The sequence below is a fragment of the Amborella trichopoda genome, chromosome 11 (genome assembly GCF_054954075.1).
Source record: "Amborella trichopoda isolate Santa Cruz 75 chromosome 11, AtrichopodaSantaCruz75HAP2 v2.0, whole genome shotgun sequence".
NCBI lineage: Eukaryota > Viridiplantae > Streptophyta > Magnoliopsida > Amborellales > Amborellaceae > Amborella > Amborella trichopoda.
Genome location: NC_142346.1, coordinates 32,788,433 through 32,807,321, shown reverse-complemented (window position 1 = coordinate 32,807,321; position 18,889 = coordinate 32,788,433). Strand labels below are relative to the sequence as shown.

Sequence of the window (18,889 nt, the reverse complement as noted above, 5' to 3'; positions counted from 1 at the left end):
ATATATATATATATATATATATATATAAGGCAATGATTTCATGCAACGATTGTATCATAGTATAATGCAACGACACTTCTAGAAAACCATGTTTGTGGTATTTGTATGACCCAAAATTTTGGACACACCATCTCTTCATCACAATAATCAATCCCACAAAAAGAGTTCAATTTGAACTCTAGATATGGTCAAAATGAGTCTCCCTTAAAAACGAATCTAGACTATTCATTTGGTGAATTTCAAGATCTTTGTAAACTCAAAATCATTTTTTTATTTCTTCACATTGTTTATCTAATGGTAATAAAGCCATCCAAAAAACTTGGAAATGAAAAAATTCTTCTAAGGCCTAGATCTAAGCATCTCACCAAAATGAACGACCTATGCTAATTGGGCTAAAAAAAAACTTTCTAGGTTGGGTTTTCAAATTTTTCTTTTTTTGTGATTGTTCATGAGAATGAAAAGAGTGTGTATTTCAAAATTTGGATCAAACAAATGGTTATAACATGGGTTTTGAATGTTGTTTCATTGTATTACTATATAACCACTGCATGAAATCATTGCCTATAATATATATAGGGTTTATCTAGAGTTAACAACCCCTCAAAATACAAAGATTGAAGTTAGAAGGGGTTGGGATTGATGTATTTATAAAAAAAGATAATTACTTTTTGTTGAAAAATTTATTTTAATAGGTAACTTAAGCAAGGGTAAAATTGAAATTTATACTAAAGTACAATCGCATTTTGGAAGTTAGTGTCTTGAATTTTTATTTGTAGAGAACACGTGTCTTTTTAGTAAAAAATTCAACTTTGCCCTTTATGGAGATGACAAAAGTACCCATTGTCTTGTAGTAATATTTACAAAATTGCTCTTACTTAATGATAAAGATATAACAAAGGGTGTGTTTTTTATAAGGTCGCAACTTTAAACAATCCAATTAAGGTACACCTCCAAATTTTATCATAACATTTTTTTTTAAAAATTCTTAATATTATCTTAAAATCTATTTTCATATCTAATTATAAAAGTTTAAACTCAAAAAATGGTAAAAAGCTGATAGATCTACAAACATATGAAAATCTTGAAAATGGATGGTCTAGATAATGTATTGCAAGATGCACTGTTTATGGGACTCAAAATTTTTTTCTTTTCCATATTCATACATTTCAGTGTCTAAATGATCAATCAGAGGTTTTTTCAATATTAAAACATCATTTTCTGGTAGATTTTTGAAGTGCATCTGCAATTCTATATTTTAAGGTTGCAACCTTATATAAACATTTTCCTATAACAAAAGGTAACATTTTTTAAAAAATAGACTGTAAAATTAGTAAATCCACCATTCACAACTCTCTTTATCTTTAACCTTTGTAATTTGAAGGGTTGTAAAATTTAGATTATCCCATATATATATATATATATATATATATATATATATATATATATATATATATATATATATATATATATATATATATATGTGTGTGTGTGTGTGTGTGTGTGTGTGTGTGTGTGTGTGTGTGTCAGCCCACAGGCTGACTGCTACAGTGCCAGCTAATGGTCCAGATTGAATCTAAGTCCGATCCAATGGCCTAGATTGAATCTAAGTCCGATCCAATGGTCACAACCTCATTTCGTATTTGAATTTTCAATTTTTTTTTACAAATCCAAATCACTTGAGATTTAGAGCGTCTATTATTCAAAAATAGGAAAATCCAATAAAAATATAAAAAACAACTAATTCACATAATAAAAATTGACCAAAATAGCCATATTTTGGTTAATTTTTATCTAGCTAATTATTATTGTTTTACATTTTTATTAGGTACGTCTCTATGAGAAGAATGAACGTAATTTCAAGTGATTTAGATTTGTGGAAAACAAAATGAGGTCGTAACTGTCAGATAGATTCAATCTGGGCCATTGGTTGACACTGAAGCAATCGGCCCGTGTGCTGACAGGATCCTTTCCCATATATATATAGGAAAAAATTTATATAGAGCCGAGGCTCTAAACATTTAAATTAGAGTCCACATCAAAAATTTCACTAGAAGAGATTGTTTGGATGCCCAAATATCCTCAAATTGATCATCTTGACGTCAAGATGCATGAACATGAGAAAAAATCTAGATTTCAAGTTTTGGAAATAGTGCATCTTGTAATGCATTTTTGTATTGTCAATTTTCAAGATTTTCAAGTTTTTGTAGATCTGCTTGATCTATACTATTTTTGAAGCCCAAAATTTTATATTTAAAGATGAAAACATATTTTAAGACTATCACAAAGATTTCCAGTATTAAACCACATTTCTCGATACTATTTAAAGGTGGGATTTACTTTGATTGTTTCAGCTCTATAAAAACCGCACCCATATATATATGGGAAAAGTTTATATAGAATGGAGGCTCTAAACAATGAAATTAAAGCCTATATCAAAATTTTCACTAGAAGAGGTTGTTTTGATGCCCAAATATTTTCAAATTGATCGTCTCGACATCAAGATGCATGGACATGAGAATAAAATGGACTTCAAGTTTTGGAAATATTGTATTTTGTAACGTATTTTTGGACCGTCAATTTTGACGATTTTCAAGTTTTAATAGATATGTTGATCTACACTATTTTTGAAGCTCTAAACTTTATAAATAAATATAAAAATATATTTTAAAGCTATCACAAAGATTTTTAGTATTAAAACCACATTTCTCAACACTATTATTTGAACGTAGGCTCTAATTTGACTATTTAGAGCTTAGGTTCTATAGAAACCGCACACTATATATATAGGATGCAATTTCTATGATGCTGCAGTCCTAGTTATTGAAGTTGGACTGCAGCCATATGCACCGTTCAGCAAATTTTGCGCAATTCCCAATATTGAAACTGGGGTCACCGGGCCCTTGCTTGTGCCAGGGATCAAAATTGTTCATTTGGTTTCACACTTCATTTCAAAGGCCAGCGGCACACAGTGCATTCAAAGGCCTCGAAGCCCCTCTCTCTCTAGATTTCAGCCCACGTCTCTTGTCGCTCTAGATTTCAGCCCTCTCCCTCTCTCTTAGATTTCAGTCCTCTTTCTCTCTCTCTCTCTCTCTACCCTACAAAGCCCCTCCCAGGCTCCCCAAAGGGGTGTGATGAGCACTCTACAACTCCCCCCTTTCCTCGTGCAAAACCCTCTTTCCTTATCTAATAAAAAAAAGGAAAACTCTCTTTCCTGCTATGCACTTCGAAAATGGCGGCCATGAACCAGATCCCTGACTTTTCTCTCCTCTTACCACTGAACAATTTAATGCAGTTTGTACATAGCCCAGGCTCTAAACAATCAAAGTCGAGCATACTTTAAAATAGTGTCTAGAAATGTGGTTTCAATATTGGAAATCTTTGTGATAGCTTTAAAATATATTTTAATATTTAATTATAAAATTTAAAGCTTTCAAAATAGTGTAGATCGAGTAGATCTATGAAAATTTGAAACTCTTGAAAATTGATAGTAAAAAAATGCATTACAATATACACTATTTCCAAAACTTGAAATCCACTTTTTCTTTTGTCCATGAATCTTGATGTCAAGATAATCAATTTGAGGATATTTGGGCATCAAACAACCTCTTCTAATGAAATTTTTTAGGTGGGCTCTAAAACAAAATTTTTTTTTTGAAGAAAGTGAAAATTAAAATTATTAAAAGATTATTTTGAAAAATTGAATGAGCCTAAAGAACCTAAATTTTTTTATAATTTTCATGATATATTACAAGACGCCAGTAGAAAAAGAAAAAAAAAGAAATGAACTCTCACTAAATGATTTAAAATTAAAAATAAATGAAACTAATAAAAAAAAGAGAATTAAAAGAAAAAATAAAAAAAATTAGAAGAAAAAGAAAAACCCTCTACTTCTTACTTCGATCTAGAAAAGAGGATTTCTTGAATCAAATTCAACAATTCAAAGTTCAGAGATAGCATTCATTGATGACTCTAAAAATTAAAGATTTTACATTTCAAGCTATCGTTTTAATAGATTTTGGTGCAGATCTAAACTGCATAAGGTAAGAAGTCATTCCCCCAAGATACTTTGAAAAAAGTGATCAACGATTTTATACTGCAAAGTTTAATAAAGTGAATATTAGATATAAATTAACAGATGTGCACTTATGCAATAATAGTTTATGCCTCAAAATGAATTTTGTATTAGTTAAAGATATTCAACAGATAATTATTTTTGGAACCCCATTCCTGACCATGATACAACCTTTCTCTGTTGATGAAAGAGGAATTCGTAGAAAGATAGGAGATTATCCTATTACTTTTCATTTATGTGAGAAACCTAGAATAACAAGAATCAATGAATTACAAAACTCAATTAATACTAAAACCAAATTTATTAATGAATTACAAATATCTGTTGATAGAACTAGAAAAAAAGAAAGATTAGGAAAAAATGAAAATCTAGAAAAATTGAAGAGTACAAAGAACTTCTAGAAAAAGAAGTTTGTTCAGATTTGCACAGTGCTTTCTAGCATAGGAAGAAACACCTAGTAGAACTCCCATATATAAATGGATTTATTGAAAATAAAATCCCTATTAAAGCTCGACATATACAGATGAAATATGCCCAAAAGAAATATAAGATCTATTTAAAAAAGAAATTAATTAGAAAAAGTAAATCTTTTTGGTCATATGCTGCTTTCTATGTAGAAATGCCATATAATTAGAAAGAGGAGTACCAAGATCGATAATAAATTATAAACATTTAAATAAAGTTTTAAAATGGATATGACACCCTATACCTAATAGCTAGGATACAAACTTCAAAAATATTCTCAAAATTTAATATGAAATCTAGATTATGACAAATACATATTAAGGAGACTGATAAATAAAAAACTACTTTCACAGTTGCTTTCGGATATTATGAATAAAATGTATATTGAAACAAACAATTAAAGATGAAGAAGAATTAGTTAGATTTATTTAAGAAAACTGAAATTATTATTCATTTATTCTTTCAATTTTTGTGTTAGTTTCCCTTACTGGGATAGCTAAAGTGTGCACTTCTTGGTTTATTATTACAGGCTGCATCGGCAGATGTATCGGTTCTATTGTATTTTATAGTTTTCCAAGTTTTAGTTATCTTTTGGATAGTTTGTACTTTTAATGTAATTTCTTCTAAATATATATTTTAAAATCAACTAAAGAAAAATGCATGACATTTTTTTTTCTTAAGTATAAAATTCTTCTTGAATTTTTTGTCTCTCTTCTTGCTCTCTCCGATCTGCATCACCATCTCCTTTCTTGGATGCCTTTGTTTGCTAGAATTGGTAGATTTAAGGTTCTTTGACCTAGATATAGGGTTTTTAAGGTTAGGGGGAAAAGCTGAGAATGTTAGGTAGGGTTTACTTAAGTTTCTGAGGATTGGAGTAAAATTTCCTTAGTACTTTAAGGGTTTTGGGATCTCCAGATGTTGAATATGAATTAGGGGATGTTTTCTGATTTTTGGGGATTTTCTTTTATAATTTTTTACGAATTTTCTAAGGGTTTTTCCTATTTTTGGGTATTTTTTGGGCAATTTCTCACAGGGACTAAATTGTTATTTGTTATATCTTTTTATCCGTAAGTCCGATTCAAACTATTCTTAGACCATTAGAAAGATCTCAGACTCTATTTAAATTTGGGATAGGATTTGGGTCGTCTTGGAGAACTTAAATTGGGTCTAGTTTGCCTATGGTCTAGTAAGGTTTGTGTGGTCCTTTAGGTTCATAATCGAGGTTTTTAGGAGTTCCCTTAGCCAGAATTTCAAGAGGGTGTCTACAGAGGACCCTCTTTAGCATTTACTTGAGGCATCAAGTGAATGGAAAAGAAGTAAACACTTGAGATACGGTTAAACACTTGAGATACGGTGGGAAAGAAAACCTTTTTCGAGGGATTATTATTTTGAATGACCGATACCCTTTTGGTAGGAAGTACGCCGATTGGATGCTTTTGATCCGCAAGACATCGAACTGTCACTGCTATCTTTAAGTCAGTGCGATTGAGAGGTTTCCGACAATTGGGATTCAAAGTGAACTTCAACAGGAACCGTGCTATCTTTGAGCCGATGACACTCCTTGTTGTAGTTACTCCAATGCTACCTAGGAAGCAACCAGTGTAGTCATCTTTGACTTCAGACCTCTTTCTTGGGGTCTAATTCTCCAATATAATCAGACTTTGATTTAGAAGAAATGATGGGATAATGAATTTCTGACTAATTGAACTTTTTGTTCGCCTTCGATTCTGATTCTTGAGGTCCACATGTTCAGGCATTTTGGTATGCGAACCTAGGGGTTGGTTTCTGTTTTCCTAAAGGTTTGTAAGCATGACAATCCAGGATTTGGTGGGGACGGACACATCATATCCAAGCCTCCATAAAAATCTTTTGTTGTTTTAAAACATTTTAGCAAGTTTTGAAGATAGATTGAATTTTGAAACAGAAACAGAGTTTCGAGCTGCATTTTAACCAAAGAAATTAAGGGTTTTGAAAACTCATTAGACATATAGGGAAAATTTTGAAGATGGATAAGAAATTTTGAAAAACAAGTTTGGTTAGCAGTTTAGGCTCATGCTACCATGAAGCTCTCTCTCTCTCTCTCTCTCTCTCTCTCTCTCTCGTTCTCTCTCTCTCTTTATTTTTATTTTTTATTTTCTTTTTAATGAGCTGGTCGAGCCTCTACTTGGGACTTTCAGGATGATGAATCACTAAGTACTTCCTCATCTTCCAATATTGGCTCCTTTATCACAATTCAAGGAAGACTTTTTCTTTATTTTTTGAGCAAACTGGTGTCTTGGATAAAATGGGATGTGCCTCAAAGTGCTCAGAATATTTTTGGACTTCCAATTTTGTTCATTCACTACCACTCTTTTGAAGTTTAGATAGTTGATCAAGTTTTCTTGTATTGATGCCTTACTTTGCTTTTTGACGCCAATCTAACTTGTGAAGAGAAGAATTTCTGGAGATGAGATGAAAAGATAGAGAATTTCTATTTTTCTATCGCCTCGGGGTCCCTTTCAGATGTTCAGCCCGGTAGCCTTTTTTTTTCTTCTAACGCTCAGGGTTTCTTTCAGATTTTCAACCCGGCGGATGTTTTTTTTTTTTTTCTCCACCGCTAGGGTCCCTTTTGAGTGTTCAGCCCAGTGGCTTTTTTTCAACGCTCGAGATTCTTTTTGATTTTTCATCTCGGAGGAATTTTTTTTTTTTTTTGTAGAAGAAAAAGATGAAAAAAGAGGTGAAAAGTTGATGGCAATTTTTTTTTTCTTTTTGTGGCACTTCGTCTTAAAAAGACAGATAAGAACTCGATCATCTTTCCTTCTTCCAAGTGGCAAAGAGGTTCTAGTCTTGGTTATCCTTAAATTTTCCTTGCCCCTAGTTGGTATCTGATACTTCTTTGGAAAAGGTTGTCGAATTCTTATAGAATCTTTCCGCCTTGGATTGCTTCACTCGAGCTTTGATCTTCAGACTCGGAGTCACTCTCAGCTTTCTCATCCGTCAATCTCTTGTTGGGTTGGCTAAGCTCATCTTTTTCCTCCTTTTTTTTTTCAACTTCTTAGGTTGTTAATACTACGGAGTAGAATGCCTAAGCAGAGCATGGATGCCCCACTTGGCTTATTTGAAAGAAATGAGTAAGTGATCACCTCACGCCTTTTTGGTAATCTTTTTCAGTTGCCACTTCATATTGCCCTTGAGGAGTATATCGCCTCAAGGCATGTTGGGCGTCGTTAGATCAGGTGTGCTCAGCTAAGTGATCGGCAATTGCTTGCCTCTTGACTAATTTCTAAGTAACATATTCGATGTTAAATTCACTTAGGAGCATTCTCCATTTGGCTAATCGTCCATTTTGAACATGTCTTTCTAGCAGGTACTTGAGTGGATCCATCTTGGATATCAGCTTGATGGTATGAGAAAGCACATAATGCCTCAACTTTTGAATTGCCCACACTAAGGTTAGACAATGTTTTTCCATATCCGAATATCATATTTCATAGTCGACCATTGTGTTACTGATGTAGTAGATGATCTTCTCTTTTCCTTGGTCATTATATTGCCCTAACATCGACCCCATTGTCTTATCTGTCACAACAAGGTAAAGGAATAGAGGTTTATTGGGATCACGTGGACTCAAGATCGGTGAGTTAGAAAGGTACTCCTTTATACGGTCGAAGGCTTTTTGACATGTCTCATCCTAGATAAACGGGATGTCCTTCTTTAACAGACGATTGAATGAACCACATTTCTCAGCAAATTGGGATATAAATCTCCGGATAGCCTATATTCTACCTTGCAACCCATGAATTTCTCAAATATCCTTTGGATGTGGTATTTTTGAGGTAGCCTTAATTTTCATTAGGTTCACTTCTATTCCTCTTTGACTCACAATGAAGTTAAGCACCTTGCCATAGTCAACACCGAAGGAGCACTTCTGAGGATTCAGTTTTAATTGGTACTCTCGAAGTTGGTCAAATCTCTTTTCAATTGGGAAGGTGGGCATCCCGAGTTTTGGATTTGACGAGGATGTCATTCACATAGTCTTCCATAATGTCATGCATCAAGTCATGAAATATAACAGTCATGGCCCTTTGGTAGGTTACCCCAGCAGTTTTAAGAACGAAAGGCATGACTCTATAGCAGTATGCTCCTATTGCATGATGAAAGAAGTCTTTTTTTGGTCTTCTTTCGTAATGAGGATTTGATTGTAGCTAGAGAAACCGTCCATGAAGGATAGCATTTGGTGTCCAGCAGTGTTGTCAACTAGGGCATCTATATTTGGAAGAGGAAAGTCATCCTTAAGACATACTTTGTTCAAGTCCTTATAGTCGATACAAACTGTGATTCTCCCATCTTTCTTAGGGACTACTATGAGCTTGGCTAACTAATCCGGATAGTCCACAGGTAAGATGAACTTTGTCTTTAAAAGTTTGTCAATTTCTTCTTTTATCTTTAGCTCCAGGTGAGGCTTTTGTCAGCATAGTTTCTATTTGATGACTCTTGCCCCTTCATAGAGTACAAGATGGCATAGTACCAATTTGGGATTTAAGCCAGGCATATCTTCATAGGACTAGACGAATATGTCAATGTATTATTTTAAGAGGGAGATCATCTTGCTGGTGACAGAGAGCTCCAATTCTTGTGATCTTCGGATTTTTCTCAGTTCCTAGATTAATGTCTAAGGTCTCCTCGACAATAGCAGTAGGACTATCGTCAAATCTTGTCTTAAACTACTCAGCTTAGAACATGAGTTCCTCAGTGGGAGGTTCTTCATCTGCCTCAAAATTTTCATTGGCAGATGAGCCCTCATTTGTTTCATTTTCATTTTCTTCCTTGACTTTGTTTAAGTTTTCACTGGGTTTGTCAAGGGTCTTGATTGCATTTTCTACAATCGGAAAGGTAATGGTGTTAGAGAGGCTTCGCGCAGAACGCCCGTTTAGGCATCTTGTGTAATGGTGTTAGAGAGGCTTCGCGCAGGACGCCTGTTTAGGCATCTTGTACCAACCTGTTTTTTTGGCATAGGGACTTGAAAGTATCATTGTATCCCCTTGATGGATTCAATAGATAGGGGAGTAATACTCCAAATTTCAGTAATTGCCCTAGTTTTCTTGAGAGCCGAGGAGGTGGCAGCAACATTATGTGCTCCAAGTGTAAGCCACGAAAGTTGTCGTTCTAATAACTCTTTTTCTAGAGGAATTTCAATTATGATCTTTGGTTTTGGAAGAGATTCGATCTTTTGGTGGTCAAGACCTTGAATTCCTCCAAGAATAAAACCTAGATACCGAGAAGATTTGACTTTGCATTGAAGTTTAGAAAGTGTGCAACCCAACCCTCTTCGATCATCGGTGGCTACTTTAGCATGAAGGGATTGAGTAATTGCCTCAGTAACACCTTGCTCATTTTTTTCGAGGCTAGAGCCAGGGCAATACCCCTTAGCCAATAGCATATTCCATGCTGTGCACGAACCGAAATCATAATGACTACAATAATTTTTCAATTTCTCTGATACTTCATGCGTTTCATGGATCATGACGCAAGTTTTCTTATATCTTAGAAGTGGGATCTCTTGGATTTTCAAATTTTTGGAGGGTTTCTCTTTTTCTGCTTTGATTGCATCTGAACATACGCAAGCCACTCCTCTAGCAATTGGGAACTTCAGGCATTGGTGCAAAGTGGAGGCCACAACAAGATTTTCATGCAGCTACGGCCTTCCCCAACGTAGATTGAAGGAAGGTTCAATGTCAAGGATATAAAACATCACTATTTGGACCACCGACCCAATCTTAAGAATGAGAGGGATCATCCATAAGGTTTCTCTTTGAACCCCATCATAGGTTGTAATTGAGATGTTTGAGACCTCAGTGTTTGTTCGTGATAAACCTACTCTTAGAATAGTTTTCAAGGGAAAGATGTTTAGACGTGCCCCATTCTTAACCATCACTCTCCTGATTCATAACCGTTTATGAAAACAATGATATAAAGTGGATGGGTGTGAAAACGATCGAATCCTGGAGGTCTGTCATCATCAGTAAATGTAATGGGGGTCGGTGCCATTAAAAGATTGATCATGTTGCTTACCTCTTCGGGTCTAGTATGGGCAGGAGCATGAGTCCTTCCAAGAACTTCTTCAATTTGGGCCCGATGAATGGGTGAGTTCTTCATTAGATCCATGATAGAAATGGATGCTGGAAGTTTACTGACATGAGCTGACAAGTTGTACCGTAGAATAGGCTCAACAATGTCCATTTCTTGTTCCTTGTTGTTTCATTGGGCATACCGTGATTTTGATAAACTTTAGGAAGATTTCTGAGCCTTTCCTCTAGAGTGTAGGCCATCAATCAAGGTGGCTTGAAGTGACTTCCTCCTCTCGTAAGGTGCTCAACCTCTTGAGAGTTTTTACGGGCCACAACGATGACACCTGTTCTAGATTCTCCTGGAGTTTCAGCTTTCTCATCTTGTAATGGAGTGTAGTCCCGGTTAAATGAAATCATGTTTAAGCATTGCTTTTGAAGATGGCATGTTCCCAATGGGAAACTGAGAGATTTTCTTGGGTATCCTTATGGTTTTGCACTTTAAGGTCTTCCCTGAGTATCTTATCTTCAATCATTCTAATGACAACTAAACTAGCCTCTTTGGGGGATTGAATTTCAACTTTCTTGCCATTATTTGGGAGTGGATTGACAAATATTCACATCTTCTGATTAGAGGTCTCCACCAGTGCATCGGTGGGAGTGTAGTTGATAGCAACTGTATCTAGGAGTTCCCGGATGATGCACTTTAAGTTATAATAGTCTTGAGTGCTATGGGTGTGATTTCTATGGTATCAACACCATTTGAATTTATCTTTAACCTCATACTTTGGTTGAATTGGGTCTGGAAGAACAATGAGCTTCGCTTGCAGGATCTTAATTAATATCGTGGAGAGAGGTTCTTGCAGTGGTGGAAGGTTAACTTTTAGAAGGAGCCTCCTGTATCTAGTGTTTGCGTTATTATTGAAGTTGAAGTTATTGGTCCTACCGGTGCCCCTGGGCTAATTATTTATCTTTTGAGCTTGGGGTGGAACTAGTGTAACGACAATCTGGCCTACCTGGGCAGTAATATTTTTTTTTTTTGTGATTGTTATTATAATTGCCCCTTGTTTTAGTTTGTGATGGTACAACTACTGTCTAGTTCTCAAACTTTGCATTGGAAGCAGTGACCTTTGACCTTTCATAGAAAGCAAATTGATCTATCATCTGTTAAAACGAGAAAGGTCGCAACCCATGACTGAAGAAATTCATGTACTCTGGTAGGGAATTCTCTAAGCACATGCTCATCTGAGAGGTCTCGAGAAGTGCGCAATCAATGACCTTTGATGCAGATTCTCAAAATAGATTAGCAAAGTCAGGGGAAAGACTCCCCAATGTTTTGTTTGGTCGCAACCAACTCCCTGAGGGTCATTGGTTGTTGCTTGGTCCCTTGATATTGTTCAACGAATCGCCAAAACAATTTGTCAGGAGTCTGCTCAAGGTACTTGGACATTATTTCTTGGAACCTTGTTAGAGGTGGTCTGGAGAGAGTGTATTGAAACATGGCCTTCAGACAGTGTGGTTTGTCTTCTAATGATGGAATAGTCAACAAGTAAGTGGTGACATGATTATCAAGGTCACCCTTCTCGCTGAACTTATTTTCAAACTTTAGGAACACGAAACCCGGAGGAAGGGGTTCGACATCCCCGAGATCATTCTTAACATAAGATCGTTGAGGGAGTATATTTGGAACTTCAATCTTAGCCAAGGTCTCTATAAACGTGGCTAATTCACCTTTCCACGTAGTAGACTCAGTATCAGAGTCATCACGAACTACAAACATGACTAGAAAATTATGTAACAAAAATTTTCTCTTTTTTTTTTTTTTTTAGTTATCTAAAAAAAACAAGATAAAGACGTGTCTAACAGAAAAAGATTTTTTTCTTTTTTTCTAAAAAAAGAAGATAAAGTCAAGAAAATTCTAATCTATACAGATAAAGTTTAACAACAAAAAATTTGATAAAAAAAAGAAGAAGATGTGATCTATTTCTAATCTAAATAGATAAAGTAGAGAAAGCCTAGATATATATTCTTTTTCTTTTATAAAAAAATATTTATTCAAAAGAAAACATAAAGATGATCTAAAAGATTATCTACAAAGACGATCTAAAGATACAGATGATCAAGATGGATCTAAAAGAAAGATGATCTAAAGATAAAGATGATAAAGATGAATCCAAAAAAAAGATTATCTAAGAATAAACTAAAGATGATCTAAAGATTAAGAGAAATCTAAAAGATGATTTGAAGATTGAGAGGAAAAAAACCTTAAATTTTTAGAGCGAGAAAAATATAAGATTTAGAAAGGAAAGATATAATCTAATAAAAAGAAATATTTTCAAATCTACCTTGTTTTTCTTCTTTTTATTATTATTATTATTTTTTATTTTGCTGGAAAAATAAATGTGAGAAAAAAAAAAAAGAAGTTTTTTTTGTTTAAGTCTAAATTATGGATCTCAAGCTCAAAGTGCCCCACGGTGGGCGCCAAACTGTTTACACTCTGATCTGCACCACCATCTCTTTTTTTGGGTGCCTTTGCTTGCTGGAATTGGTAAATCTAAGGTTCTTGAACTTAGATCTAGGGTTCCTAAAGTAGGGGCAAAAGCTGAGAATTTTAGGTAGGGTCTACCTAAGCTTTTCTTAGGATTGGAGTAGAAATTTTTTAGTATTATAATTGGGATCTCTAGACGTTGAATATAAATTTTGGGATTTTTTCTGATTTTTGGGGATTTTTTTTTAATTTTTTAGGAATTTTCTAAGGATTTTTCCTATTTTTGGGTTTTTTTTGACAAATTTTCTAATTTCAGAAATTTCTAAGGGGTTTCTTTTTTGTCTCTTTTTTGTCTTCTTTTTGGGTTAGTGAGAGGGGGTATTTATAAGATTCAATTGATGATTTTTTTTAAATTTTTATGGAATTTTTTCGGAATATTTTGAATTTATCTTGAAGTTTTAGCCTTATCTAATTCAAGAAATACCTTTACTGTATCATAAAACGCGTTGACTGCATCATTAAGCTGTATATGGGCTTTTCAAGCCTCGTTATAGCCTGGCCTGCGGCCCGACACTTAGGTCTCACAGGGACTGAATTGTCATTTGTTATATCATTTTATTCGTAAGTCCGATTGAGGCTATTCTTAGACCGTTGGAAAGATCTCGGGCTCTACTTCAATTTGGGATAGATTTGGTAGTTTTTGAGCAAACAAATTGAGTCTAGTTTACTTATGGTCTACTAAGGTTTGTGTGGTCCTTTAGGTTCAGAATCGTGGTTTTTAGGAGTTCTTTTAGCCATAATTTCAAGGGGGTGTCTACACTTCTTTACGATTATTTTTTTAAAAATAATTTTCTTTGGTCTCTATTTTCTACTGAGTAAAAATATTTTTTTAGTAATTCTTTATTTATTTCAAAAGAATTTATTTCTTCGTCTAAGACTAGGACATTAACAAAATTTCTATTTCTATTTCTATATGCAGGGTAACTAACTCCTATGGGTGCATCTGTTTATTATTACTATCAGTAGTAGATTCTTCTAAAAGTTTTGTCTTTTAATGAGCTTCTAGGTAGTGCTTCAAGTCTGAAAGGTGTCTCTAGAAAAGTAAGTTGCACCGCTCCTCTTGCTAATTCCCTAATATAATCTATTTCAGTCCTTTGGAATTGTCTGTGACCTCCATGTAGGGTGCCAAGTAGCAGCTTCCAATTTTTCGGGAGTGTTACATTTTCCCATTTAATTTGTTTTGGTATTATGGTTTTATTATGATTATTTGACTCAAATAGAGTCGTAAAACCTCCAGTGTTACTATGTTTATTATTAGGATTAAGTGAATTAAGTACTCTATAATATATTATATAAATTACAACTCTATTATGAGATCCGGGGATCATATTTAGACCTTGGGCTCCTTTGGTTAAAGTTAGACCTTTATAGGTTGGGATCAACTAAGCTTAATATATAGTTAGGATAACAGCAATGTAAACTGGGCCTTGGTGTAAACTAGCTTCTATGACTCCTACTAAAGAATCCTGAAAATCTAAATGTCTATTATCCTAAGCACAGGCTAATGCTTCGATATTTAGACCTTGTTTAGTTAGGGGTACTATAGCTACTTGTAGGGTATCTATGTGTACGTAATTATATTTTTTATTTTCTTTTAAATGTTTTTTATCGAATAACTGTATAAGTGTTTGATCATCTCTTAATGACAGTTTTTTCTATTGTCCTCACAATGTATTTGGCTTTAAGGTTGAAGGTTCCTATCCTATAGATACTAGTGGGTTTTATGGTAGGTAGTTTCCAATTGGTGAGGACAGCTAAAGATTCAAACTCCTGCTCTTCCGTATTTAGTATTGTGAATCTAGAATTGCCACTATCTAAGGCTTCTTGATCTAGTTCAGATTTGATTGTAGTCTGGTTCAAAGTCTCCATTTAACCTTTAGCAATTACGTCCGGCCTGCCTTAGGCTTAAAATGTCATGCCTAGCAATAACCGCTTCAGTGAATAACGGCCTTTAAAAGCCCGTAATCATCTCAAACGGGCATACAACGGCCTCCCACACAAATTAAATAACTGCTTACAGGTTGGCTTCCACCCTCGACTACCGGTTGGCCTCACTGCCAGTTATATTTTAACTTTAAACAAAACTATTTCTAAAGCAAAACTAGATTTCAGCAGTACTAGTTAGTAACACACTCTAGTTAACAACCTAAGTATTGAGTTGACTTGAGTTTGGCCACTGGTTTAAACTAATTACTTGGCTCTTAATCTAAATTTGGTTTTCTTAAACTATAGGTTTATCATATTATTTGGATTGTATTTGGCTCTGCCTATGAGTTTATTGGATCATTTGGATCGTCTTTGGCTCTGATACCATTTGGTCGAAGCGTGTAAAATCTACGTATTTAATAACTAAAAGCTAAAATGCTATGATATCATTTAGGGCGAAGTGTGTTAAAACTTAAACGTTTATTAATAATTAGCTTATTGACTACTATACTGTAAAATTCTAATACAATTTGGGATTAGTTATGAAAATATAAAAACTAAATGAGTGAATAGTGCTGTGCAAAATGAATAGTAACTATGAACTATGATGGATGAATAGTGCTCGTGAAAAGTGCTGAATGAATAGTATCATGTGAATAGTATACATGAATAGTATCAAGTGAATAATGCCCCGGGATTGAACCCCTACTTACGATGAATAGTATAATAGTCTAACGGACTACCTCAACATTTCGCGTATAGTTTAACGTTTTTCGTGGAGTTTAAAATTTGATGTGTGAATAGTATGTACTGACATGAATAGTAAAAATAATAAAATTATTGACACAAACTTTTGACGTTTTACCTTTTTTTTTTGTATAAAATACTCAAAACGTTAACTTCACAAGTACAAGCAATGAATAAGTATGAATATAAAGAAATTTATGTAAACATGATTTTGTTGGAAATGAACAGTGACATATACTAAACACGGGAAATAGACTTACACGCACGACGACACGACGAGCTCGTGGCTTGAGTACGCATTTGACTCTGATTACACCTCTTCTTACAAGCACTCTAACTTTTTTCAAAATATTTGTAGTAATGTGTAGTTAAGAAACACATTATCACAAGTTCCATCTTCTTTCTCCAACAAAGCAAGTGATACCCCTTCTCAAATTACACATGGAAAAAGCTTAATTTCAACTTCTATAAGCCTATGGCCTAGTCTGGCACAAATTTGTGGCGGACCAAAATGTTTTTTTACAGTCCAACACTTTTTTGTGCTTGATCGTAAAAGAAAAAATTGGGTCCGGCACACTGCATGTAGGATTGAAAAAAAAATTTCATCAAAAAAATGAAGAGAGATAGATGTCAGGTAGAGAGAGAAAGTCAAAAAGAAGGTAAAGAAAGAGAAATAGGTAGAGAGAGAGTGAAAAAGTGAAAGAGAGGGCAAGTTGAAAGAAAAAAAGAGACAAGATGCATAGAGAGATATAAATTCAGAAAGTGAGAGACAATATTAATAGAACGAAAAACCAAGACAGGATGGATGGAGAGAGAGGTAGAGAGAAAGTAAGAGAGGAGTAGAGAGAGAAAGAGAGAGCAAATGTGTCATGTGATTTAAAAGGAAAAAGAAAAAAAAAAAATAATAATAGAGAAATATAAAATAATGTATTTTTGTCTCAAAATTTATTGACTATTTGATTAGGGGTAAATATAAGAAAAAATAATATGAGGTTTAGGGTGCGAGAAAAAAGTATTGGGGATAAGATGTGTAGAAAGTTGATTTTGGAGTATCTATAATTTTTTTTTTTTTTTATGCCCATGATCTCAAGGTTGAGATGATCTTATTTTGGCATAAAAAACAACTTTTAATGAATTTTTGAGAAGCCCCTTTGATTGTTTAGAGCTTCAACCTTGTATAAATGTTTTTCCAAAAAAAATAAAGCATCTCCTACGTAATCAACCCCCTCTTTCTCTTATCATCTTAAGAGTGATATATACATTTATCGTAATTACGCCATCAATGTATTCAAAATTTAATAAATTACAATCGTTTCGAGACGGAAAAAAAAAAAAACGCATTTGTGACGAGCATGGAAAATATTTGATCAAGGTTTTCCAGTAACAGGGTATCCAATACCATGTCGTGTGGTCGGAAAAGCAACAAACAACAGGCTACATATCAACCCAACTCCGATTGGAACAATATTCAGTACCTCTTGCTCCTCGGGATCAGGATTCGGATACAAACAACTCCTCACATTCCTATCTCGAAGGGCCACCACACCAAAAACCAACACCGAAGTGACTGCATGAGCAAAATCTATGAACCTGAGCCTGTACTTGTTTAATTCCGGTGCGATCCATTGCGTTGGCCCTCGTTCTAATGGGGCATCAAAGAGCCACATTCCTTTGAGGGTGGCCAATCCGTAATGGAGTTGGCCATCATTTGAGCGAAAACTATCGGTAAAAGAGGCGAGGAAGCAAGAGAAAGCGAGGAAGAGGAGGAGGAGTTGTGTGAGAGAGCGGGTCGTAGAGTCGCAGGCTCCATTGTTTGAGAAGATCGGGGTGAGAAGTTGGAAAGCGAGGAGGGTGCCGGTCGGTAGGAGCTTGGCTAAGTTGGCAGTGCTAGCCAAGGCTTGAGAAAGAGCCCTCTGGCTAAGGCTGGGCCCAATAGAAATTAGAGGCTCTTTTGCTTTATGTTTTTCTTGTGTTTCATGGTTGTGGTGTTGGGGTGGATCATTTGGATTTCTAGTTCTTGCTCTGAGAGACATGGTGGGAATGGATTCAATGAAGAGAACGATTGCTTTGAGGGGTTTGCGAGTTTTATTGTTGAGAATGAGAAGATTGAATGGAAGAAGAGTTGCTTGCCTTGTACGTTGCAGTGTTCCACTCAGGATTGTTTGAAGCTTGAACAAATTAAATGGTAGACATCCAACATTGACTAAAATAGGGCTATATTGACGTGGTCTGCTGGAATTTGTCAAAATTTAACATCCGGGCTCTAATAATTGAAGTGAGTGCCCAAGCCTGGCCCAAACCTAAGCCGACCTGATTGGCTCTGTATATGTATAGAGCAAGGCCGGGCTAATGTCAGCCCAGCAACAAAAGTCGGCGCTAGGTCCGTGAATGTCATTGGGCTGTCAGCCTGGCTTGTAGATCCACTGGTCGGGCGCACTGAATGGCAGCCCGAGCCCTAGGATCCATTAGGCCCCTCTTAGTTGCCTCTTAGTTGTGTGGTTTTTCGCTTGGCTCTTTCTCGATAAACAAATTTATATATAATTTATGCCAGCCGTGGTAGCAGACATGGGTCGTGTCCGGCTGAACTTAGATCCAAATCCAAAGAGTATTCGGGTTTAAAATTTCGTGATTGGGTCTACCCATTTGAGTTGAGCCTGATCGGGTCCATTGCCACCCTTAATTTATGATTAAATAATTATATTGGAGCATAAAAAAGGAGAGGACCGTCATTTTGCTTGTTGCTGCAAAGAATTGAAGGTGGATGATTTAAGGGAGTAGAGGAGTACTCCATCGATTTCGTATACAACTCTCTGGACGAGTGGCACGCGGATATCTTTTCGTGAGGGAATGGTGCGTGATAGCAGTGAGTAAAGCAATTTGGGCATGGCAAGTGTTTTGTATATCTCCGGTTTTCATGTATTTGGCATGATTTGTATAAGGCTGAGGTTCTAAACAATCAAAGTAAGGTGCATCTTCAAATAGTGTTGAAAGATGTTGTTTTAATACTCAAAATCTTTGTAATGGCTTGAAAAATTGTTTTTGTATCTAATTAATTTAAAACTTCAAAAATAGTGTAGATCGAGCAGA

General features: G+C 35.1%; 1 protein-coding gene across 1 annotated transcript; it reads right to left on the bottom strand.

Moving 5' to 3' along the window:
• Positions 1–17,063: 17,063 nt before the first annotated feature.
• On the bottom strand, positions 17,064–17,977 carry LOC18441064 (protein DMP3). The gene has a single exon (XM_006851197.4). It carries the CDS (start codon positions 17,833–17,835, stop codon positions 17,170–17,172), a length of 666 nt encoding a protein of 221 aa, XP_006851260.1. The 5' UTR covers positions 17,836–17,977; the 3' UTR covers positions 17,064–17,169.
• Between the last annotated feature and the right edge of the window lie 912 nt (positions 17,978–18,889).